Source organism: Bacillus rossius, chromosome 6, assembly GCF_032445375.1.
Source record: "Bacillus rossius redtenbacheri isolate Brsri chromosome 6, Brsri_v3, whole genome shotgun sequence".
Classification (NCBI taxonomy): domain Eukaryota; kingdom Metazoa; phylum Arthropoda; class Insecta; order Phasmatodea; family Bacillidae; genus Bacillus; species Bacillus rossius.
In genome coordinates, this window is record NC_086334.1 from 44,881,822 (window position 1) to 44,909,644 (window position 27,823).

Sequence of the window (27,823 nt, forward strand, 5' to 3'; positions counted from 1 at the left end):
GCCCAAGGGCTACCGAGTTAGCATCATGAGTGTAGCAGGACATCAAAAACGCTCGAATAAAAAAAATTAAAAAAAAAAAAACAGCCCATGATGTCGCATCCCGCATCTAACACGAAGTGACATGGCCTCTGCGCGTACGGAGGCAACATAGGTTTAGGCATGGGCGAAAATATGTATGATTCCCAGGAGGGGATGAAATTTACCATCTCCATTTCACAGTTACGATTTTGAAGAGAGGGGATTTCTAAATCCAGAGGGACCCCTTCCAAGCTGCAACCCCCCTCCCCGCTCCCAATGGATCTGCGCCCATGTTTTTTTTGGAATAGTTTTTGCCAACAGGACTGTTAAATTCATCTGATGTAAGTAAACAATGTCGTGGACGTTTGTTTACAACTGGAAAACTTATTTTTGTAAAACTTATTTGACTCAAAGTAGTAATTCGACGCAAAAAAAAAAAAAACAAATTTCAACGCATTCGTCTGTTGTCTCAATAGTGCCTCAAATTTGACAGTTTTAGAAAACAGTACCATTACGTGTACTTCTTTCACTGTTTGTTTCGTTATGTTTGTAAGCAACCTTTTTTGTGGTCGTCACTGTTCGTAAACAATCAGAAAAAAATGTAGCTTTGAAAGTGAAATTTGAGAAATGGGTACCAATGGTTAAATATTTTTTGAGAACTTTGAAATCTGGGTCAAGGTACACGAGTCAGACGTTAAGGAAGACGGATCACTCAGTCGCTCGGAATAGCTGCTTGCTGAGTGGTCCCGGGCGGCATTGCTGACTGCCGCTAGGCCCCAGGCTAGCACCAGGCAGCGGAATGCCGTTCACAACCACAGCTTGTGGGACTGTCATTAAGTGCTAAGGTTTTTTGAAGTGAAACTTCTAATGCGACTTCCAACAAGGTTGCGTTAAACGTTTAACGCTACCATGGAGGGGGTATGAAAGCACTGTTGCGTTAAACGTTCAACGCTCCTGGGGAGGGGGAATAGAAAGAGACAGAGCGAGAGTGAATGCGTGGCACTCGAACGCATGCGCGTAGTATACCTGTTACAGGCCAGCGCGAGCGTTAGCAACGAGTAGCGTCCAATATTCCAAGCACATGCGCGTGGTATTCTTGCTATGCAGCGAAGTAAACAGTGTGAGTGTCGTGAAATTAGCTGAAATACGTACTTGTTGTTTTATTTTATTGTTCTATTTTAATTTATAATATTCATTATTTAATTTACTTTTTTTTTTAGTTTGATTTGATACAATATGATTTCACTAAAAATCAATTTCTACCTCTTCCTATTTTCATTTCCACATTACGAAGTTTCACTTCTTCCGCGCGGAGGGACTCCACGCACTATTTTTTTTCCCCATAAATAACAAAGCAAAGTTACTTCACTGAAAAGAATACATTTTGAAGTAAATATTTGAAAGGTTGGAATGTTTAAAGTTGAATAGAAACTAGGGATGGGTCGATTCGATTCTCCGATTCCTCGATACCACCGATTATTAAAAAATTTGGGTACTCAGTATCGGGTACTAAAAAAGGGCAAGGTAGGTTAGGAATCGGTGAAGTTAAGAAAATACAGTAGTAATATATTTTCGTCTGAACTTTACTTACTTATTTTAATATATCTTACCTGCCGTATGCGCATAAAATTCCTAATAATGCTCATTATTATTAAATATTAATTTTATACGAATAAAAATAAATAAAAACAATGTTACCGGGCATGTTTAACCTTTAATTAAAACTCCACGATCGAAGAACATTATTCCTCACTCATGTATTAGACGTAAATAAATTGTAAAAAGGGTTATTAATTTTATTTGCAGTTAAGAAAAGTCCATTGCTTTTTGTGAAGAAAGTGACGGTTATGAAACGAGATCACATCACGTGTCGTCACCATTTTAGTTGTGAGCCATTCAAGGATGATGGCCTCCACAAAATCTCCGGTGGCCATAAAATATAAAGTCAAGTCGAAACGTATCGATTCGTTGCGTACGGGACAAATTGTATAATGAAAGCAACAATCGATAATAAAGAATTCTCTGGCCATACCGCCAACAGAGGCTCGTGTTTATTTCTTGCAAAGGAAAACCGTAATAATTACTAGAAAAACACTTGAAAATAGTTTTAGCAAAACAATATTTGTGCCAAATAAATAGCATAAATGCGAAACAATTCACAGTAACCTCAATAGCACGACGGTGAATTACGGCGTAATTCACCGTCGTGCTATTGAGGTTACTGTGAATTGTTTCGCATTTATGCTATTTATTTGGCACAAATATTGTTTTGCTAAAACTATTTTCAAGTGTTTTGCTAGTTTGTTAGTAAAAAAATGTTCGCCGACTGTCGTTTCAAATTACAATGCGAATGGTCTGATATTGTATCAACATGTCTAAAGTTTGGGAACATTTTCGCATCAATAGTGAAAATGACAAATATGCAATTTGTAATCATGGTAGTGCGCAAATTTCACGGAGCGGTACTTATAAATCTACAACCAATTTAATGAAGCATTTGAAATCCCGGCACACATTACTACCAGAAAAAATAAGTCTTTGAAGAAAAACAAACTTTTGTTTACAGCACTGTCACCAACTAAGTCAAAAGGTACCACAGAAAAAAATAGTGCTACCTTTGAACCCATTTTGAACAAAGATGTTATGTTATCAGCGTTATCGCCTGTTAAATAACCCTGTCTAAATGTTGAACTTCTTTGTGCACAGCCTAGTACTTACTAGCAAACAAACTTTATGTGAAGATGCTGCTTCACTGGTAATTAAAAAAAAAAAAAAAACAACCCTCAACATTTCATCCTAAGTTTATAATTATCCTTTATACATGTTATTATCATTATGTAATGCATTCAATTCTTAAGTAGTTTTAATTATGTGACCAGAATTACCAGGAATCGAAAACTGGAATGACTCGGAATCGAGAATCGAAATTTAGGAATCGGTACTGGTATCGGAATCGATAAAAATGTGTACTCAACCCATCCCTAATAGAAACTTGTGAAAATTTATATTTACATACATGAGGGATTTTTTTTTATCTCAGCAGTTGGACGTAACTGCTCAGTTCTAAGGGGGGAATTAGGCCCCACCATTCAGGATTTTTTCCCATCCTTTTTGCTTTGTTTCTAATTTCGAACTATTCATTCCAATTTTTCGCATGTCAATGCATGAATATCATCTCCCAGACCTTCCATTCCGTGTTGCAACCACGTTTTACTAACAGGCTCTAGTCTGTAGGCGCAGCGAGGAAACAACTTATTATTTCACGCGAGCATCTACAACACTACCATGATAACAACGACAGTTCACAAGTGTTGACATCAACAAGTAGCCCGAGCTAAGTCGTATGTCATGTCAAACAAAAAAAACCTTTATTGCAAGCGGTATCAAAATATTTGAAATTTCTAGATGGTGAGGCATAATACCCCTTAAGATGCACGCCTAGTCAGGGGTGTATCTGTGTCAGTGAGGCGGAATGATAAGTACGACACTCGCTGGTATTTCTAGCGCGGTATCGCCTCTGAATTGGCTCGCAGTCTTCTCGTCGTGCATAGGACAACTATAAAATTTAAGCTGTAACCGTAACACTGTATGGCGGCAAAATAAAGATAGATATGTAATGCAAGTCCTCAGTTAAGTGCTTTCAAGAAGTTGCACCGGTTTGTTTTATGCCTAAAAATTACTCCGAAAACACGTCTTTAAGCCTTTTTATACATCTCTTCTAAAAATACATTTTAAAAATTTAAAAAGAAACAAAACTACTTGTCGGCGCTCAGCGGAATCTTAAAATGCTTTTCGTAAACAGACCACATTCGGATATCTTGAGTAGTCAGAAATCGCGTTGTTTTCCCTGAAGCTCTGCACACCGTGAGCCCCTTAAAGTTATTAATTAGACTGACGTAAATTTATTTCAAAGTTGGTGTTGTTTCTGCATTTGGTTTGCTAGACGCGTCATTTAATTCATCATTGTGACTTGAGCTGGGGTCGTTACCACAACGCCGAAATACCACAACGCCGAACGTACAATAACGCCGAATGCCAAATTGACCGCAACGCCAACAGCTAGAACACTGCTGTGTACCACAACGCCGAAATACAGTAACGCCGAAAAATGTTGCTGCGGGGAGGAGGGGCCACAGGAGCAAAATAAAAAACAACTGAATTAATTTGTGTGCTAACCTTACCTAACCTAACCTTTGTGGCAGTCCTGCAATGACATTTTTCGGCGTTAATGTATTTCGGCGTTGTGGTAATTCGGCGTTGTGGTACACAGCCGTTGTCTAGCTGTCGGCGTTGTGGTCAATTTGGCATTCGGCGTTATGGTTTTCGGCGTTATTGTACGTTCGGCGTTGTGGTATTTCGGCGTTGTGGTGCGTCCCCCTTGATGAGCTGTGCTCGCGAGCAAGGCGACCCTGGCGAGCCAATGACCGGCAAGACCTGACGGACAGCCTCCAAACACACGCCTCGCCCGGCCGCCCGCCACCCACACACGTGGCGGCCTAATCCTCTCCTTCCGTGAAACGTTTTCAGTGTAAACAGCTGGCGGGCGTAAACACCGCGCCCGACTCCCCTGGGTTTAGTCTCGGGGCGAGCCGCGGAAACACGAGGGCGGAAGGTAAACAACCTTGTTACCGCGCGGCTGCGGGCTCTCTTCCCCCTCCCGAGCGACCAGAGAAGTCCGCCTCTGCGAGGGAGAGCGAATTCTGGGCGCCGCGCCGCGCTGCGCCGGTGTGTTTACGAAGAAGCGCGCGGGGTCCCGTCAGCCGCCGGCATCGGGGCGGGGCCCGGGTTTCGAGACGCAGTTCGGCGAGGCGAACTCACACGTGAACACACAAAAAACAAAAGGCGCGTGTACTTAACGTACACGTGTTTGAAACCTACATTATTCTTTTTATAAAGAAACTTAACTATTTTGGAATTAAGGAATAACAAAAAAATAATTATATAACTACTCAGTATTCAAAAATATATATTTTTTAATTTAATAAAATAATCGAGATAAACTTTAATTAGTAATGAAAATCAATAAATATGCTTAAATTTATAATGCAAATAATTTATACACATGGGAACATAAACCTCACTCTTAAAAAAATGTTTACAAACCCAATTTTTATTACTAATATTCACAATAAATAAATGTTTTAATTATATGGACCACTGTTCAATATATCACTAAATTTCTGAACGCGACACACGCGTAGTTCCGCACCCGCCGCTGTGATTCGCTGCCGGAGCAGCTGCGTCGAATATCGAATAATCTGACATGCAGAGCGAAAGGTTAAATTATATAATGAAACGTCTTCGATAAAAACAAAAACAGACTTTAAGAATTTCTAAACACCAGCTTGGACCTGAATTTTGACAATGAATTTTAGTAAATAATTCCCCTTTTGTTGAAATTCATTAATATATAATGAAATGCAGAAATAACAAGAAATAAATAAAGCAAAATATCTAGACTGTACGAACTTATGCATTGCTAATTCAGCAGGAACACATATAACAAATGTCTTTGCAAAATGTAATGTTTTATTACTGATATATATATATATATCAAAATAATAATAGTACGAATAAGATAATGAATTTTTTAAAAAAGGCAAAATGTTTCAGTTGTTCCGTCGATAGAACTGCATGAGAATTGTTCACAAGACTGCTGGTTTAAGAATTATACTTGAAATGTCTAACAACATTCACCAACAGTTATAGTTATTTTGAATTAAACCTAAATCAGGTCATGTAATATTGTGTTTTGTATCAAACTTGATATTAAAATAGTATCAATAGGAATGGCGTATACAGAAAAACTGGACACTTTAGGACTTATTGCGACTCTTCATTACGATATACACTTAAATATTCAAATTACTTTTGGATAACTATTACAATTCATTGATCAGCTATTTTCTTTCAGGTATATAGTAAAACATATAAATGACTAAGAATTAAATATCATCACCATGTCATTCACATATATTACTTATACGATGGTTCGTCGTGTCCTGATAGGTCCAAAATGTCATAGTACATCGTAAACTATTAACATTATAAATGAAATACAGACTTCACGTTGTCTAACATTAATCCACAGAGAAAGTTTACAATATCAAACAATTTCAAAATCCATGGTCATAAACACAAACATTTTGTTTAAATGAAAATATAGCAAATTTATCATGACCTAGGAGAAATAAAAATAACATTTTTGGATCTATTGTCATAGAGTCACTGACTGGTGGAACTGCCCAATATTCATCTACCATTAAAATACGAACTAAAATCACAGATAACAAAGCAAGCACAGTCCATGCTTCTGTGACCATGTTACGGCACACCAGTAATCAGAAATTTCAAGGTCGCACTAGGCAACATGTTCAAGAAAATACCGTTTGTATTTGCTAAGACTGATTTTCCCCTTTTTATTTAAAGTTCGGACTGTAGCCCACTTCTTTGGGTACATATGTGTTTCGATTAATTTCTTTTTACATTATATAAAAATTTGAAGATTAAGACACTTGCGTAATTGTTTAAATGTTCATTGTTTCTTAACCTAATTGATTTTTCCATGCAGACTTTACGAATGTGTTTCATTTACTGCTTTGATTTAAATTTTTTGTTAATGGATAATATCCCTTTAAAATATTAATATTAGTCTCACATGCGTATAAATTACTCTATTTTAGACACACATGATGAATTGTAGAAATTTAGACTTTTCACTGATGCAGTTTTCAAAATAATAAAAAAACTTATTTTGACGATTATCTGGCAAAGACTTTTTTTTATATTTGAGATATATATATATATATATATATATATATATATATATATATATATTCCTTTTAAGGATAGCCGAGTGAAATACCAGAATCAAATATTTAAATGTAAAAAATTAACGAAGAAAGCTTAATTTAGACTTTGCACTTATGCAGTTTTCATACAAAAAAGTTATTAAATTATTTCGACGATTATCTGGCAACCACATTTTTTTTTTAATATTTGAGATATTTTTCTTTTTCTTTTTGAGGATAGCCGAGTGAAACACCAGAATCAAACATTTGAATGCTTAAAAATAAACGAAGCAAGCTATTTCAAGGGAGTGATGAAATGAAATGTTTGTATAAACTTGATGATACTGGAGCAGGGGAGGGCGGAGGGCAGGGGCGTAGCCAAGGGGGGGGGGGGAGGGGTTGGTTTAGGGGTTCAAACCCCTCCCCCCTCCCTTAGCACCAAATCTTTAATTAATTTCTTATTCATCACTCAAACAAATTTCATATTAAAATTAATAAAAAAAATTACCATTACAATATTTAAATTTAAGAACAGAAAACTGCTAAAAATAGCACTATTTTACATCTTGAAATCCAAATTTTCCTGGGGGAGGACCCGCGGACCCCCCCGCTTTAATACGGGGGGGGGCCCCATGCTTCTTAACAACCCCCCATACACAAATCCCGGCTACGCCACTGGCGGAGGGCGCAGGGGGTAGGCGAGGCAGGGCCTACCTCTCTTGGCGAAGGAAGGCGGCGTCGCGGCGCTGCTGGCCGGACCCTGGGTGGCTCTGACGTCGGCCGACGTCGACAGCAGCGCCATGAGACACGCCGTCAGCAGGCGGCGCGGGGGCATGGCCGGCGCCTGCAACAACACCGCCCCAGGCGTCCCGGCGATCCCGCGTCCTCCTCCGTCCGTTCGCATTGTACCTACTGCACTGACCACGTCGCGTCGGCTTCGGAACTGAGTACTCCGAGCTCGATGACGTGTCACTTTTATCAAAAATATACACCTTAATTAGAAATATATAATTAATTTTATATATATAATACTAGCTAATACCCGGCATGCGTAGCTACGCCTCTTTCAATTTTTTTTTTGTAATTAGATTGCAGTATGTAAACATATACAAATCTTCTCTATCTCCATACATCTCTCCATATAACTTTATCTCTCTCTCTAAGTATCTATGTTTCTATATATACATAGGTAAATCTATATCCCTAACTATATCTCTACATATTCTATATGTCTATATACATACTCTCTCTCTATGACTCCCTCTATATCTCTATATCTTTCTATCTTTATCTTTACAAACAGAAGACGGACACACAAACATTCATTTATAATATGTATACCTATCTATATTTTTATCTTTCCTTTTACCTGTCACATAGTTATAAAAAAATCACGCGCGTAATCGAATGCAACGTTGTGTCAAAATTTCAAAGCAATCGGTAAAGAACTTTCGGACATTTATGATTTCGAACGAACAAACATTTTTATTTATATGGATTTATCATTTTTAAGCCAAGAGAAACCAAGATGGCGTTTACTGGTGGCTCTTAAGGGTGAATATTAAGCCACTTTGGGGGTATTTAAAGTCACTGACACTTCTGGGGGCCAAAACGGTAAATTGTCCCTCAAAAACGGAGCATTCCCTCCTTCAAAAATTGAAATTTTTGAGTTATTTTTTTGGGTCTTTTGAGTATATCATTGCGAGTTTAGAGATTCAAGGTCAACAAAATAGTGGATTCTAACATGGCGATACCTCTGCACCTCACCCAGTGGCCGGATATACTATTAAATACTAACTACCCGTATTTATTCTTTTCAGAATTGATGGAAGCATATTCAGCAGTAAACTATAGGCTATAAGTTGATAAAGTTACCTGATAAAAAAGTCCACTCATATATGTTTTGCAAACTTACGTGATTATCTTGTTTAAAAATTATCCAGGCTACAAAAAAATCTTCTAAAAAATTCTGTTGATTTACAAATCTTTCTTAAATTGTTTATTTTCAAACCGTTTTTGTAGGTTAAGAAGTGAAAAAAAAGTTGTTTTTTTCGTGATAAGGCACGTGCACTAAAAATATATATATATAGTTAAATTTGATTTTTAAAAATGGTTTGAATTTGAACTCGAATAAAAACTTTTTAGTCAGTCAGTCAGTCAGTCTAATCGTTATTCCACGATTCCCTTACACGTGGTAAGATGAAAATCTGTTACTGTTATACAAATTTAAATACGAATAGTTACTGTTTTCTGCCATGTAAGGGGAATTAGATCACGTTAGTCTATTTCTGGTGATGGTTTGTGCCACTTTTCTTACTGTGGATTGCAATTAGAACGAGCGTATTCCAGATATGGTAAGTGACGTGGGCTCCATTTTAAGAAGAGCGCCAGTTTACATTTCTTTACTTGTATCCACTTCATGCACTACGAAAACGATGTGTATTTATATACGCGCGTAGAAGTTATACTTACACGGCGTAGTAAAATACTATCTTTAATTTTGCATACAAATATTAATATAAACAAAATAATAAAAGGACTAGAGTGATATTATAAATACGGTTGGTAAAGTATAAATTCAATAACATTTAAAACATTAAATAAATGCTCAGTATCCCTAAATAAATATAAAGAAGTGTATAATATCAAGTATTTAATTTAGAAAAATAATCAAGATAAAAGTTAATTAATAATGAAAATCAACAATTATGTAGAATTTTTATTCTAATTTTATAATTTATTTTTTTATTAAATTACGATGCAATAATTTATATTCCAAATAAATTATACATACACTTATAAACACAACAATTTCTATCACTTATATTCGCAACAAATACATTTTTTTTTCAATTACATACATGGATCAATATTCAATATCAATGACTAAAGTATTAAAGTATAAGATTTAAAAGCGCATATATAATTTATATGTGTAAGTATGTAGCCTTTGTATCACCATGCCAATTGTTGTTGAATGTTGCATCGTAAAAATTCATTCTCATACATTATTTTTCATAACGCACCTTAAGAAATATAACTTCAAAAAGAAATGTCAGTAGTTATTCAGTCACATAAACTAATGATGTTAATAATAATGATGATGATAATGCATTAGACGAATTCTTTTAACTAGTGCTATAAGCAAGGTGTAAATTATGAATTTATAATATACATGTTTTATATAGAAAATTAAAGTTTATTGGACGAAGTCAATAAATTATTAAGTATGCCCATGGAATTCCTTTAAATAATTTTAGCGCTTATTCCAATGGAGCTTGAAAGAAGCACTCCTATTCGGCTTTACGACTAAATGTCAAGGATGGCCCTTAGAATATCAGACAGTGACAATAATTTACTTTTATTAATTGTAAAGATTGATCAGATTAGAACTTAATTTATACGTGACATTTACTCTTCTACGACAAATGTATGTGATGAAAAAAATTAATGTTTCGTTATTAAACTTTCGTCGATCATCCCATATCCTACTAGGGCACGTTTAATGTGGCACGTGGAGATAAATTTAGAATGGTTCTAAAGAGGGTGCAACGCGTGACAGTTTATTCTGTGGGATAGTCTGCGAGATTTATAAAGATCACGTCGAGGCTATTGCACATGTATGATTAATCATTGGACATCATATAAGGCAGGAAAAAAAGCCACTGAAGGTTAGCAATGTTTAACATTGTTAACACATTAGTAAATAAGTGATGCTGCACAGACAATTACTGTGCACAATTATTATTTTCCGTCTGAAACCAGGCATAGCAGGGAATTTATTTAAAAAAAACTACCCGTGATTCGCGACGTCAGTCTACAAACAGAACACTCGTGAGTACTGCCACAACTCAAGCGAAAATAAATAAAACATATTTAAAAAAACAAAAAACCGTTACAGCTCGGAAAACCGGTATTAATATAAACCAATTACAAGTTTCCGATTAAATATGTAGAAAAAACTATCATATTCATAACTATATGATAATAGTTATTTTTAAATATATGTATACTATGCAAAAAATATTCATCCCGCTTAGAAGATTGCAACAGCCCGCCACGGTCTTCACACCGTACCGACGCGACGGCTGAAGATCCAAACCAGCGGCTGAAATCATAATGATCATTGTGAATGCTGACTATTTTACATAATGTAGTATAAAATTGTAAGATATCCATGAAATCAAGAGAATTGTATGTTTCAGACTCTGAATCGCTGGGATACTTGGAGCCGGCAGCTTTGTTCCGACCTTTTGGTCGGCATCCAGCACCAGTCCTCCCATCATATGTGCGCCCTTACGGGTAAAATGGGAGTGGCTTACAGATCCTTTTATTAATTCCAGAGCAAGTAAAATTACTACAGATCTGTCAAGGGATTACTCCCCCCCTTTGACCAGAAAAGTGTTAGAGGCTCAGCTCGACCGAAGTCATCACCTTAGTCCCCTACCTCACTCAGATAACCAGACAGTTTGGCTGTGTCCTGAGCCCTAAGACTTTATCAGCACTGCTGGTGCCTTCCCCGATCTCCCACATCATACTGGGGCCCCTCAAAACACCCAGTGAACCCGTGCTCCGGTGGAGGCCTATCCAACCTCTGCAAGCTGTCCAGGCTAGCACGGCAGTCGTCACGTGGGCATCAAGGGATAGCGCAGAAGCCTGGGTGGACAATGAGAGCGTGTCGCAGGTGCGGACTCTGAAACTGGCCTCCGCGAACCTCCATCGCCGGCCGGGAACACGTGGTGCCATCAGAACAGCACTTCGCTCCTCTGCTAGTTGATCCCCCCCTCCTCAACAATCATCAACATTGGAGGGCGCACCTTCTCCCAACGTTCGTTCCAGCCCGCGCACACCACTATTTATGAGTTTTTTCACCTCCGCCTGCCAAAGAAAGATAACATAAAAAAATAGATATACATATGCATTGAAGTGATATACAGTTCGTTCCAGCTAATCCAAACATACCTGTCGACATCTACCTTTAAAAAGAGCCCAGTCCCACACCTGGTCTACCTGACAACTTATCACGAGCAAGCAGTCCACGTGTTAATGTCTTTTTTCGAACTGAAAGAAAACACGCGAAAAGAATCCGAAACTGCTAGGATAAGCTGGGATACGCCACACAAATAGCTCTGGGATACGCGGACGGGTGTTTTAATACCTTGGCAGCTGCGCGCGATTTGCATAAGTGCTCGGCCCGAGAGAGCGGACGTTATCGACGGTGTTGCCAACATAAACACTGCGGGGGAGATGATGTCGTCGAGGTTGGCACACCTGGGCTCACTCGAGACCGCGCGGCGTCGTGCCGAGGTGTCTCGCCTCATGCGCGACCGTCCAGACATCTCCATTACTGGATAACGAGCTGTACAGATTGGAAAGTTAAGTTTTTTTTTTCTGTTCGAACGACACAACTTGGAACTTTCTGTGCCAACGATGACATTGCCTTAATACCTCGTGACCAGCCAGAAAGTATGTACCAACCGGTGTATCCATCGGCAAAACTTCTGTTAGCGCGAAAAAGAACTGCTTAAGTACATACAGTAAACCACAGAGGTTTCTGTACCCATAAAACTGTCAGGAAAACACGCAAAACAGAAATCAAGTTGACTCTAGTCCGGATTTTAACTTAGGTGTCGCCTCGCTCTTTGGAAGAAGATCCGTTCTGACAGGAAATACGTTATAAAGTCGAGTCGTAATATTACTTAGCAACATCGGTCAGAGGTTCATGATGAAAAAAATAATTGAAAACTTATGTTTTAAAGTGCTTCCCAAGGCTGGTACAAACGTAACAAAAAGTCGGGAAAATAAGACCGTTCCCCTCAGTTTTATTTCATTGAAATAATTTTACGACGACAATTTTAGAGGTAGTTTTATAACTTTTTTCAAATAACCATATACCAGACGATTAGTAAAGTAGTATAGGAAAGTATGTCCGGGGCCAGGCTTCAGTCTGTGGCGAGTGGTGCCGAACGAGCTCTGACGTAACGTCCATCTCTGACGTCACATCGGCCATCTTGGATGGCCTTGACCTTGGATCTTGAACTTGATCCTGGCGGCCACTTTGGATCCGCTATCTTGGATCCGCCATATTGGATCCGCCATCTTTAAATCGAGTGTCCCACTCACTCATGACGAAAATTTCGTCACGGTGGTGTAAAAAATTAATATTTATAATACAAATTTGTTCAGCTCCAACTTCGAAGGTGTACACAGCCTTGGAAAGCACTTAGGACTGTGAGTGTTGTGCATATATATAAAATCGACATTTTTTTTTTGTGATAGGCCTGCAGCGGAAATTTTTCGGTCGAATTTTCACCCACAATGTTTAATCACAAAACAGGGAAGAGTCGTCCCCCTTTTTTCTTTTTTAACAAACCCCCGCACTGAGCAAAAAGGCACAATTATATATAATCTTCTTATAAGGGAAGGTGATCGTACGTCAGTCGCCCGAGAAGTCGAAAAGGGAAAGTACAGCAGATGACGTACAGCCACTATCTTGCGCCATGTAGATTGAAAGGAGGTAATGTTTCACAGCGAGACGAGACCACACGGGCACTCTCGTTAGTCAGGGGGGATAATGCAGTCGACCGCGGCTCACGAATGCAGCTGAACGGGCAATCAGCGGGAGAGGACAGCCGCCCGCCTGCCCTTCCAAGTTGGAAATTAATCGCTCTGCTGCGTGAAGCGGAGTTATGGATTGTCTGGAGGCAGCATGCCGTGACGTAGTTGGAGTCACTTTGTACCACAGTAACGCAACACATTCAAAACATTTGAGTAAATGGAGCTTGATCACGCCCGATAGTGGTTAAAAAGAAAAGAGGAACGAATGAGATATTCCTGGCTTTAACACAACACTTCCATAAAGTAAAGTGCTATGAACACATTGCACTTCGCCCAAAGTTTTGGGTGTACTGCAGACGTGGCGCGGGCCATCAGTAGTTTTTCATTGTCAACCCGGCGCTCTGGGCCTACAGGCCACGCGCGTGGGTACGGAATACGCCGTGGCTATGCGCAATCGGGAAAGCCGTTATAGCTTCGGCTATGACGAGAGGCTGAGGCTACCCATCCCAGTAGTCACCTTCCCCCGGCCCCCTGCCCCACTCAGATAACCAGAAAGTTGACTGGGTCCTTAGCCCTTGACCCTATCAGTGCTGCTGGCGCCCACGCCGATCCATCACATCTTTTGTGGGGACCCTTAGCCACACCCGGAGAACCCGTCGAAAAAACCATCAGCTGGACAAAAAAGTTGCTTCACGCACTATTCGTGAGGTAATACACGCATTACCACAGCACTTGTCTCCGTGACGTATGAATAGTATCGCTGAGTGGTTTCAGCAAACAAACTAGAGGCCAATACCCGATAGCAATAGACTGACAACAGAGGAGAATGAAAAAAAAAATATTACCTAGTGGCAAGAATTGTAATAAACATCACCATTACAAATAAGTAGTCACATTATGTATTTCATGGCCTGATGAAATGCATTTTTTCCAAACCGATTACTAAACTCATTAGACCAAGCTTTGTCAATGCAGCCAAATCGCTGTTTGAGGTCAACAACGACACGCTGAGTGGTTTCTGTAACGATAAGTGCATACACTGCACAAAAATTTGTACTTTTACAAGGAAAATCTTTGAAAACTATGTTGTCAACGACATCACTTGTAAAATTTCAAGGTAGAGCTTTGTAGCATTTGAAATTTTATAAAACTCTGCCTTGCAGATTTAAATACTGAGTTTCCAAGGATATTCCTCGTTTTGTTATTAAGTTGTCACGTTAAACTATCGTCCGTAAACCGACTTTACAGACAACCAATTTTTTTTTACTAAATGTTACATAATAAATGCTATCGTAATTCAGAGACGTTTGTTAACTTTAAACCAGGAAGAACAGCTGAAATAATCTTGCTGAATAGTTTCAAACATATTTCCTTTTTTTTTTTTGCAGCATATTTTCTTGATCATTTCTGATTACAGTTGGAATATAATTTATTAAATATTAAAGAGTAGTTGAGATAAACTACTACTTTGCGGAACACCTAATACCATGAAATTGCATTTGCAAATTTGACTGCAAAGCGTCTATTTGTAAAATAGTTAAAACAAACATATACCATGCATTGCTTGACGAGGCCTAAAATTTATAATTTTTTAATAATGAGATTGGGTTGGAAAGTATCAATGGCTTTGCTCATGTTGAAATAAATAGAATATTTTATTTATATATGAATGTTATACTAGCGGGGGCACACATATATACTGTGTGTGTTAAAGACGATATTCCTAATTGAAAACTACGTGGTTTTTCAGAAATAATATTTTTAGGAATAAAATTAATGTGCCTATAAATATTTTTTTTCGTCAAAAACTTCTAAAATACTACATAACAAAGGTTTGGGACTAAAACTTAACTGTTCAAGAAAATATACACCGATAAATGGTTGAACACACAACTCACTGACTGATATATTTTATGTACAAAAGCAAAATTTTAAAAAATGTTATAATTGATTGTTTGAACTTTATTTATAATTTGTTGGAATGATAATGCTACAGTTACTAAAAACTAAAACGCTACAAAACTAAAAAAAAATATTTTTGCAAAACTCCGTTCCCCCGGAGAAACCCCCGGAATGGCCACCGCATGGGGAGCCCAAGAAAAGAAACGGGCTCCCCATTTGGAAGCCACCTGGAAGGTTTTTTTCTGTTCCACCCACCGTTTCTTTGGTAGCCTGACTTGTTACAAGGGATTGTATTCCTACCAGACAAAATGCCACCATTTTGTCTAGGCAATCCGCCTTGGAGGAGCCGGGGCGCAAACCCGGGTCCTACAAGTCACAAGGCAGGCGCTCTACCCCAGAATCAGAGTGGTAGAGCGGATACGTGCAGTCTTATTAACACTGACATGATGTTATTCCACGAGTTTACTGTAGTTTCGTGTCTCATTAACACGTGCAGTACGTGCAGTAACATCTAACCTCGGTAACGAACAAATTTATGTGTTCTTATGTTGTTCGTTCAGCATGAATTATGTAGTTTCATAACAGTGAAATATAATTTTTATAACTAGGTTGGCAATTTTTTTAGTTGTTTTTCTGCATAAACTTAGTCCCGCTGTACAATAATTATATAGTAAAAAAGTATGTCGATGGTAAAGTTATTTTGAAATAAATGTTAGATATTAAAATAGTGGGTTTAGTTAAATAATGGATGTGCTTATAAGCATGAAGTTATTGTATAACATTTTATTTATTTGGTTTTAAAGCCACAGAAAAGTTAACATTACTTTTGGCTTTCTTTTGTTTTACCGTGCTTAACTTGCGCAGCTAATACTGGAAAGCTATTCAAACAACTGTTTGCAAATAACTAAATTTTGGAGTTACTGGGTCAACACGAAGCATAATTGGTAACACTATTTTGTAGTGATACAGCTATTTTCATGTAAATGTACGAATTAACAAATATGTAAGTTTACATGAAAATTTCTGTTCCATTTACAAAGAGAATTTACGGTGCACAACGGCAAACAGAATAACTCAACGATGAAACTTAACAGATAAAAATTGAAGAAACAACGGCTATACAGAGACGCACAGGTGAACCCAGTCATGTGAATAAACAGTGATGACAGCACAGACGAACACCAAAAGCAACAGTTGAGCGAAAAAACAGATATTTTGAAAACCACATCGATGATAGCGCAGACTAACACAGTATAACGTCAATAAAAATGATTCAATTTTATTCATAAAAGTATGCAATCATTTCATCAATGTTTTGTTATGACGTCACGTTAAACTATCTTCCGTAAACCGACTTTACAGACAACCAATTTTTGACGTGACAACATCTAATAAATCGATGAACGCCGGCTGCACGCACGAAAAAATGTCCCGTTACGCACATTGTTCTGTTACGCTGTCCCGTTACGCATTTTCTTCCGTTACGCTGTGTCCCGTTACGCTGTGTCCCGTTACGCTCATTGTTTCGTTACGCTGTGTTCCGTTACGCTGTCGGAGAGTGCAGTAATAGGTTATGTTACAATTGACTAGAAAATTATGGTGATTCATATAATTGATGATAGATATTTGATTACACTTTATTTATATGAAAACTTGTTCATAATTATATTTAAACTTTATAGCTAAACGCCAGTTTTTAAAATTAATTACAAGTCATCTACACGTGAACTGTTTCGTCGACTGTTTATAAAGTGAAGTGAAAAGTTAATGTGGTATCATTGCTTATTACAACAACAATTTCGGCAGTAAAGGTTAATTATTCTTGTATTTTAAAAATCTGATTACTAGTATAATTTCAAGTATTTATTCTTTTATTATTAAAATAAAAATGATTCAATTTTTTAAATAAAAGTATGCAATAATTTCATCAATGTTTTGTTATAACGTTGTCACGTTAAACTATCGTCCGTAAACCGACTTTACAGACAACCAATTTTTATTTTGACAAGACAACGTCTAATAAATCGATGAACGCCGGCTGCACGCACGAAAAAGTGTCCCGTAACGCACATTTTCCCACTACGATGTGTCCCGTTACGCTCATTGTACGCTTGCGCCGCATCTATCTCTCTTACACTCGATTTGACTTTTCAATCATGTTTTCGTCGTTTGAATTATTAATATTATGTAATTTAACGATCGTCCACCGATTTTCAGCACAATCGGTACGGTTATTTAAAAGTAATGTTGAATTTTCAAATACGTTTTTGTACGAACAATGGTGTTTTACAGTTACACATAATAATTCAAATTACACCCAGGATCTTTTGCACAATGTTTTAAAAAATATTGTAACACATTATAAATAAGTTTGGTGTATTTGGGATGCATATTTGTTATAAAATCGTATTGTAAAAACGAAATAATATTATTCCCCTACGGTGCTGTCAACTATGGTGACGGATGCGAACCGAACGAATCGCGCTATCAGCTTCCACGGCAACCAGGCACTCGTTAATACATATTTTCCAGGCACTCGTTAATACACTTTTTCCTTTGTTTATTGCTAGGGGCGTTATTATTGAATTATAAATAAAATTTCGTGCCCGGGGCCACAATTGCATATCATTTTGAGCACTAGAAGACATTAAAACGTAAAATATTCTCGACGAATTTTAATCTCGGCCCCAGCGCACCACGAGCGTCTGGGTTGGAGATTAAAGCCGAAATTCTTTCTTAAACTTACTAATACTTATTTTATTAACTGCAAAGGGCATTTTTATTAAATTCTACGTTTAATTTCACGACTAATAAACTTCGTCGTTAAATGTGTAATTGCGAAAAAGCGTAAAACATTATCGACGTCCTTGAAGTTAAATAGCAAACATGTATAAAAGTTATAGTTAAAATAATCTCTTCGTTAAAGTAATAAACATATCTGAATTAATGAGTGCAAATAAAAGTAAATTTATCAATTAATTGTAGATTTCATTTCACTCCTTCTTTGTATCCATACAAAATAGTAATGATTCAATAAAAATGTTCAATTTTATTCATAAAAGTATGCAATAATTTCACCAATGTTTTGTTATGACGTCACGTTAAACTATCGTCCGTAAACTGACTTTACAGACAACCAATTTTTTTAATGCTTTATTTAATTATATTGGTTCTTAATTTTATTTTACAAAACTTTTAACTTAAAGCTTCACTGTACACTATGTTGGCAGTGGTATTTGTAGGTGATAACAAAACATTGATTTTCAGGAGATCCTACTCGAGAAAGGGCAACATATGCCCATGAGAGAAGCACTCTTTTCTTAGGTCGATGCCAACAATTGAAAAAGTTTGTCCCTGTGATTTTTTTCCTTTGAAAGGATACAGTTTCCTGTGAAGATATCGTTTGCCCTTACGATAAATAAATCACAGGGACAAACATTTTTGATTGTTGGCATCGACCTAAGAAAAGAGTGCTTCTCTCATGGGCATATGTTGCCCTTTCTCGAGTAGGATCTCCTGAAAATCAATATGTTTTGTTATCACCTACAAATACCACTCACTGCCAACATAGTGTACAGTGAAACTTTAAGGTAAAAGTTTTGTAAAATAAAAGTAAGAACCAATAGAATTAAATAAAACTTTAAAATAAAAATGTAAATACAGAAATGTAAAAATTGCAATGACTTAGAAAAACTCTTTAAAATAAATACACACACCTAAAACAACAACAAAAAAATTAATAAAAAACAACAAAAATATTAATAAAAATGTAAATATATAAAAATTTAGGAAATTTAATTAGGTAGGATCAGATAAAAATGTAAAATGTTGTAAAAATGTAAATAAAATATACTAAGTAATATGTCTCCCTTAAGACTAAATAAGTTACTTTAATAAAAGAACTATGAACAAATTCGGATTGGAAGTATACATAGATAATGTAATACTGTGTTAAAAAAAATATAGAAATGAAACAACAAAAAATATAAATAAAAGGTAAAAATATAAAAAAATAATGTCCACCCGTGCGAAGCCGGGACGGGCCGCTAGTTATTTATATCTTCTTTAATATTGTAGAACATACTTTTGTTCTATCATCAATAGTTTCCGCAGCGCATGTGACGTAAGATATTTTATGGCATTTTTTTTACACCTTGGGTTACGTTACTAAAGTTTTAGTAAGGATTCCTTATCTTTTCTAGCAATAAATATAGCCTATGTTACTCAGGGTGAATGTAGCTTTCTAATGGTGAAAAATGTTTTGAAATCGGCACAGTAGTTTTTCAGTTTATTCATTACAAACATACACACACAAAAATACAAATCTTTCCTCTTTATAATATTAGTGTAGATAACAATTCAAAATAAAATCAAACATGCTATACTTTAGAGGAGGGGGGAGACTGCACGATTTATGCGGCAACAATTTATAATCGCTTTGAATATTTACTCTGTAAAAAAAATACTTTGCTAACTTATTAAGTTATTTTCTTTAAATAGCCAATTTTTTTTTCAAATAAACGGCTAAGTTATCGAAGTAATTTGTTTTAAGTATGACTACTCAAATTTACCCGAATATTCGCGTGTCACCCAAATATATATTTTTTTCTCTAAGTCTAACATGTTTGATATTATTTAGAAATGTTACCAGCAGTGTGGTTATTTATGAAGAGCGTAAAAAAAATGTTTGTCACAGTGTCCGATATTAAGCGCAAGGCGGGGAGCTAAAAACATTAAAAAAAAAAAAAAAAAACTATAACTCAAAACCTACAAAACATTTTGAGTTTATTTTTTTTTTAAATTCATAACCGTAATTTACTTGTCTATCAACTGTTATCGGCTGGACGTTAAATTATGGGACATACCATGGATTTTTTTATCATTTTCAGACACCCCCATTTGACTAGGGCTTTAACCAACCCGATACAACGATAAGGCCACGCCACGTCGGGTTTCCCGGGTCTCACATGTGCTCGCAGCACATCGCCCTCGGTTAGTGTGTGTGTGTGTGTGTGTGGGGGGGGGAGGGAGTGAGTTCAGCCCTCTTGGGTTTATTTAACAATTCCCGGAAAAACGGCGGCACCCTTCTCTCTGGCCAACGTTCTCGGAATTTTCTTATTTTTTTTTTAGAAACAAGGATGGGGAGAGGGAAGGATGTTGAACCGAGTTAAGTCAATTATGCTCGTTATTTTGTGATGTAACCATAATTTATCTAACATAATTCTTGAATAACTTTATCAAGGTATCATAATATTACACACACACACACACACGAAGTAGCAATAGCGAATCATATAATGTTCGCCGACTACGTTGTTCCTCCGCTTTTATAATGTTTCCAAAATGGTTACCATAGTGTGCGCATGCGCACTACAGCCGAGAAGACTACCTGAGAAAAAAATAAAATAAAATTTCGTTACCTGGTTGCCTTGTCTTGAATAATAGAATAATAACAAACGCGTGGCTTGTAGACTGGAACAAAATATCAAAAACAGCTTAAAAACACAATTTCCAATCCCAACAAGATGCCGAGTTCTGAAAATAATGCATTGGGTGACATTTGCCACGTTTTTTTTAATGCGTCAGCTTGAATCATAAATGAATGTTTCTTTATCGAGTGTATTGTGTGTCATCCGCACTCAGTCATTCATAATAGTTAATTTTTTTTAGTAAATATTATTTACATTGAAGGCCGTTCACTCTCAAATAGAGCTCTGCAGGGCAACTGGTAAAGAAACTAATTCCCACAATGCATCTTGCCGGAGACAAAGGAGGGTGCCGGCCTCAAAGACGACTGCGCGACTTGAACCTCGCGCGAACGTCGCCCTTACGAGCTCGTCGCCACTCGAGCGCGCAGCGGCGGAACATTTCCCACGCCACCGATCCAGGAGTCCCTTAACCTTCCCGGAGACGTCATCCTTCCTCTTTGTCCGTGACCTGTAGCGCCGCATCTCCAGCGGTGAGTCGGGAGGAGTGGAGGGGGGGGGGCTTTAGCTCCTTGTCTCTTCTCTTTCTTTCTCTCTCTCCCTCTCTCCCAATGAGGAACCTAGAAGCTCGGGAGCTGTGGTCCGAGAGGAGGGGAAGAGCTAGGACACGATAGAGACATGAACTCAGAAGATGAAAAGCGCACGTGAGAACGGAGTTTTAAAAAGCGATGCTACCTTTCCCACATCCCCCACCTTCTCCGTCACCGTTCCCGGGCAACTTTTTTTCTTCTTCTTCTTCCTTCTCGCGTCGTTGTTCTTGTTTGACCTCAACATTGACCATCACGGAAGGGAAAGTTGACACTAGCAGCGGAGTCACGGGCAGCTCGGCTCAGTTCTTGTCCTCTCTCTCTCTCTCTCTTTCTCTCTCTCTCTCGCTTGCTCTCTGGGCGGTTGTGTCACCTCCGGTTCTTTATAGCTACCGATCACCAAGTTGCCGGGAGAAACACACACCCGCTCTCTCTCTCTCCAGCCAACACCTCGACGAAGACCCGTTCCTCTAACGCTGATAAAATGCGTCGGTAAATCACCCAGGGGGCAGCGAGGGGAAATCCCGCTTGATTTAGGACCTGGGATTGTCGCCCCTTTCACGGCCGTTAATGGCGGGAACCAAATGCAAAAAAAAAAAAAAAAAAAAAAAAAAACCTAATAATGCATCGGAGTAACCACGCCCGGTATTTCGTCACGTGTTTTTGGCATTTGTAAGATATATATTGGCATCGTATCCATTTCGCGGCGACAGGCATGAAGTCAGACTACAGTGACAAAGTGCTGAAGGACATGAAGACAAGCACAGATCCGGGAGGGAAAAAAAAACACAGCGCACGAAATATCACAACTAGGACATAGATTCACTGATATCACATTTATTTCGGCAGAATCTGGGGAGAACCTGAAAAGAAAATTGAGGAAAATGGATACAACGAGTAAACAAAATAAAATGAAGATAAACAAGCCTAAGCTTAACATAAAAATCCTGCATAATAAATTTTAAAAAAATTGTTCGCGGTATGTATATATATTTTTTCCTATTTGGGAAATGAGATAACCGATTATGACAGAATCAAACGAGGTACAGAGTAGTTTAAGCGCAGGCTAAAAGAAAATAGTTCATACAAAAAATGTGTGTCCAACATAAAGTTTGGAATCAAAAAATTATGTATAAGAAATTATAGTGTGATATAGTAATTAGAACAATGGTTTTTCAGGAAGAAAAAAGAAGAATTAAAATTGTGAAATGGTGACCTTACAGAAGAATTTTAAGAAATGGTAATTCAGCAGGCAGATATTTTTATTTTAGGTACCTACTATAAATTGTTGGAAAGACGTATGTAGCGAAGAAGGAAAAAAGGAGTTTAAGGCAAACATGTTTAGTTACTTTTGGTACTGTAGAGATATAAAATGCTGGCCATGCGAAGCATATTGTAGCACATATAGCACGTGATGATTATGAGAAGAAAATCGCACCAAAACTCGTTGAATAGAAGGTTGAGAAGATTGGTGTAAGATAAATATTTCTTGGGTAGGAAACTTCACATAAAATATGTGGAAAGCGTCCTTTCAAGAATAACGTCAGACACACATTTCTTCAGCTAGTTTCTACCAGGTAACTGCTGTTGCAGACACAACCCTGTGATTCTGAATTACTACCAAACAAAATTGGTACATGTCAGGCGTAGACTTACGTGGCCTGACTATTTGGCGTGAATTAGGAAGCAGTGATAAAATATGTGAATTTGTTATATAAACCACTTAATTTTTGTTCACAATGTCCTCACAATATATTAAAAAAACTCCAGACCTTTTCTAAAATTTCTAAAAGGCAATGAATGTTCTTGACATTCTCCATATCGGACAGTCAATTGAACTGAACTCTTTTAACATAGCAAAATAAAAATTAATTTTCACCAGGGGTATGCAACTAAAACCTTGAGGCCTCATCGTTTTAAGGGGCCCACCTAGTCAGGAGTGTATCTGTGTTAGTGAGGCGGGATGATAAGTGCGACGCTCCCTGGTGCTTCTAGCGCGGTATCGCCTCTAAGCGCAAGGTTGTGGACTGGTGCGCAGTCTCCGCGTCGTGCATAGGGCAACTGTGATATTTGAGCAATGACCATAGCATTATTCGGCTGAGAAATGAAGATACATGTGCAATATATGTCCATTAGTACTCTCAAGAATCTGTACACGGGAGTTTCATGCCGAAAAATTCCACATTTTAAAAATACCGTTTAGAAACGAATTCGAAAACAAACTACTCCATCTCAGCGAATTCTTTACTGCTTTTCGTTAACACTCACCACTTGTAAATCTTAAGAAGTTTCCAAATCACGAGGTTTCTTCTGGAACTCTGTCCACCAAATGTGTGCCCAGGTACAACTATGCGACGTAAAAACAAACACTGTTTGTACATTTTTTTTTCCATGGCTACTATCGACGCCAATAGCATTACGGTTTGGCATGCAACGTACAAGCTACTACCAAATTTTGTGGAAGGATCGTCAACATTGAATCCGTAATTTAAGTGTTTGTTGGTCGGTGTGTTTTTTTCGCGGTTCTCCCGTTCCTTCCATCAACGCATTCCATCATTGCTCCATCCTAGCGACTTATCCTATGCCATCCTTCAGGTAATCGCGGACGCCTGCTTACCAAAAGTTATATATATGCATATATACTTACATATATATATATATACACACACACGAGCTGAAGGTGGCAGGCTGGCTGGGCGAACGAGCTCTGGGCGCTAAGGGCGACACTGGATCATGTATCTATGGGACTTTAGGCTAAGATTTGAAGGTGGAAAACTAAAGATTAAGCCTCCTTAGCGCTAATTGCAAAAACAGGACCAACACTTAAAACCCAATGGTGATGAGATCCCGACAAATAAAAAACCGCAGCACACTAGTTGGATGCCTCGCGCCTAGAGGCGTCGAGGGCGTCTGACGTGCGTGCAATTGTAGCCCTTCGCGGTCCGCGGGCTAATGGACCCGGAGCACGCGAGGCGCAGGACCCTCCGAGCAGGATCGAGGTCACGGCAGACGGGGAAACAACAGGACGTAACCTTGGCGTCTTCGTCTGCTCGTCCGACTCGCAACCGCGCGAGCAGCTGTTGCACGCCCAAAACTGTGCCGACATCACTCAAACATTGTCAAGAGTTGAGTCGCACATTTCTATAATGTCACAAAGTAGTCTGTTATACCTTTGAATATATATACAGTATATATATTCAAAGGTTATACCTCGTGAAAAAAAACCTTTACTGCTGAATCTACACTACTATAAAACTGTAGTTCGTCTGTTTGTTCGTGGTTGACGCCAAACTACTGGACAGCTTATGATGAAACTTTCTGTATTCAAAAGCTTATGTTCTGACTTAAAACCTGGTATATATTTTATCTCGCTACGAAAACGGAATCCGGAGGCATAACAATAAAACCACATAAGTGTGTTTGTTTGTTCGTTCAAACACCACGCAAAAAACTAATGAACCGATTTCGATGAAACCTTTTGTGTACGAAAAAAAATTATGATTAGCATAAAAACTGGTGTACATTTTATCTACTTACGATGGCGGGAGCCGGAGATAGGCTATATAACACAAAACTACATTTTTTTTCACAACCAAGCGAAACAAATGTAAGGTGAGCTCCCATTTCAAGTTCATTCATATTAAAGGGGGTATGTTTTTAATGGCCCTTCCTATATATGCCACAAAAATGGCGGACCCACGTGTAGCAACATAAACCCGCATAGTCACTTTTGTAAATTTTAGGGTACGTGTACCAAACGTATCGGTGAGTCAAATAAAACCTTTTGATAATGCAACTACCCTGAAATATATTTGTTAAACTAAAATAGCCATAGAAAAAGTAATATATAGTTTTAAAAATACCTAAGAAAGCTAGCATTACAATGATAAAACACATTCTCTTTTCTGAATGGTGTCGCAGTGGTATTACGTACGTCTGTAAATCTCAAGAGACATGGTTCAAATATCGTCATTGAGGATTTTTAAACTTTTTAAAGTAATATTGTAATATGATATAATAACGTTGAACCAGCTCAGTAAGGTTATGGTATGTTTGTAGTAATTATTTACGGACTGATTTCAGTCGTTTAAGCAAAAACAAATATAAAGCGTATACTTAGTTATGTGTTTTAAAACGATTAAGGTGTATATTTTAGTAATTCCGTGGAAATGTAACTTCTAACGTGTGCGGAAACTTAATAGGATTAACTGTTTAAGGAATTTTGTCAAGACGAACAGTATTTTAATAAAAATACTTGTCGAAAATCAAATCCAAAGCCATTAATTTCCAAAAGTACTTAAAAGAAAGCGCCACGTTCGGTTAGATTCAGAGAATCAACAAAATGTTTAATATCTTTGACGCCATGTTTGTCCTAACACAATTTTTCTGGCTAATAAATTACATGTTTTTTTAAGTTGCCATTATATATTATTATGACTATTCAAGTTTACAAAATGTATTTCAGGATTTTTTCACCATAAAGTATAACAATAAGTTTACTTTGACACACCAATACGCTTAGTACATACCCAGATGTTTGCGAAAATTAATATTTACCGCACGGTACCTACATGTTGCCACACGTGGGTCCGCCATCTTGACGACTTCAACTCGTAGCTATTGCAGTTTCTGCATACATGCGCATTGGACTTTCAACCTGCCAAATTAGTTTTGTGAAATGCTCACTTTTTTAATTGTACTTCTGGTACATATTAAAATTTTTCACAAAACGCACCTAAATAAGTAGGTATAACCTAAAAAAAACTCAGGCAATGATAATTTTGGTCTAGGGGAAAATACATGTTCAGCCATGATGCATTTACATGCGATACTTTCGGTACTCCTATTGTTCGGCTGTTCCTGAGAAATCAAAAGTCGGCACTATCTTTTGAACAGACTTATAGTTGGGTTTTACAAGGGGAAAAATTTTTAACCGTTTTCTACTAAAATTAATACTTTTATATATATTATCACACTCGGCATTTATTTCAAAGAATTGTAAGTTAAATTTCGTGTCCGAGTTTCGTATTAGGTCAGTTTATTTGCAACATGAGAAGACATGAAATCGAAGGTAGATGGTATATCGAGGGTAGATGTTTACACATCACTGGCGAGTATACTGAATGATTAGCTCACTATATATATATATATATAATTCGTCATTATTATATAAGGGTTACTTCATATATTTTAATAATAACCCCTTTTTTTTTCTCGTCATTATTATTTAAGGGCTATTTCATATAATCGCACTGTCAAAGTAATACGGCCACACGTCAAAAGTAGTAACTTTTCAGGAGAGAATTTTAAAAGTTTAAACAATGTTATTTAATATTTACCCTTATATAAGATAAAAGTTGATCAAAATATATTATATTTGGGTCAACTTTTAACTTATATAAGGGTAAATATTAAATAACATTTTAAAATGCTCTCCTGAAAAGTTACTACTTTTGACATGTGGCCGTATTACTTTGACAGTGCGATATTTTAACAATAAACCTCATATTTCTAACATATATTTACTAAGTGTAACATAATCCGTGTAAAAATGTCGCGTAGGTTACGTTGACTATCGAATCATTAGATTTGCAGAGAGAAATTTTAAACTATGTACATAATGAAACGGCTCCGATAAAAGCGAACCAGATTTGGAAAAATAATTAACCCCGGCTTTGAATTTAAATTTTGACAAGGCAATTTTTAATAAGATACTGCCAATCTTGTTTAAATTCATCAAACAGTTAATGTTATAAAGTTTACCTTTATCTTTGTCAACTTTGGTTCGCGTCACGCGCCACAGATGGCAGCTCCGTTGTTCGCACATTTCCCCGTTCCATTCACTAAATTACTCCCAACAAATGCCGTATCCCGAGAGCTTTGTCGTTAAACATCAAAAAACAACAACAATAAATGTTCATGTGTTCTGACGTCTCCAGGTTTAAGAGACGGTCAGAAGGGACGTTACCTCAAACCAACCCAGCCGCAAGGCTGCCAGGGGGCACGAGGTAAAAAAAAAAAAAAAGAAAAAGAAAGCGCATGCCGCGTACTTATATTGCATGCCGCTTCCTCAGCCGTCGGGTAATAGTTTAATTCGCGTGTAATTGGCATCACTTACGAGCAAACAAGCCGCTGGCCGCTGGCAAATTTACCGCAGCGGGCGGTGGAGCTGTAAACGCATCTTCATTTATTGGCGGTAAATCATCGGGCGGGTCGGTTGCAGGTGAATCACGCACTCGTGGACATGTAGAAGAAGGGATGGGGAGGGGGAACCTTTGAGGAGGGGAGGGGGTTCTGGCAAGGAGTAATAAAACTAGCAGAGGGGAAAAGGGGGGGTTGAAACAGCGTGAATCTACGCAAGAGGCCTGGCTTCCACCCAGAGGTGGCAGACGTGAAGATGGTTAGTGAGGCGGGATGACTGCGCTCTGAGCTGGCGCGCAGCCTTCTCGTCGGGAACCACACATAACTTAGAAAGTCACAACTTAGAACTGTCATAACTTAGAAACACGCAACGCAGAACCACACAACTTAGAAACGTCAT

General features: G+C 37.7%; 1 protein-coding gene across 1 annotated transcript in view; it reads right to left on the minus strand.

Annotated features, from left to right (window-relative positions):
* The window catches only part of LOC134533434 (sclerostin domain-containing protein 1-like), a 166,462-nt gene that overhangs the window by 77,065 nt on the left and 61,574 nt on the right, over positions 1–27,823 (minus strand). The window contains exon 2 of the mRNA XM_063370957.1: positions 7,524–7,653. Coding sequence (XP_063227027.1) covers positions 7,524–7,644 — 121 coding nt within the window. The 5' untranslated portion in view covers positions 7,645–7,653. The remainder of the gene's footprint in view (positions 1–7,523; positions 7,654–27,823) is intronic.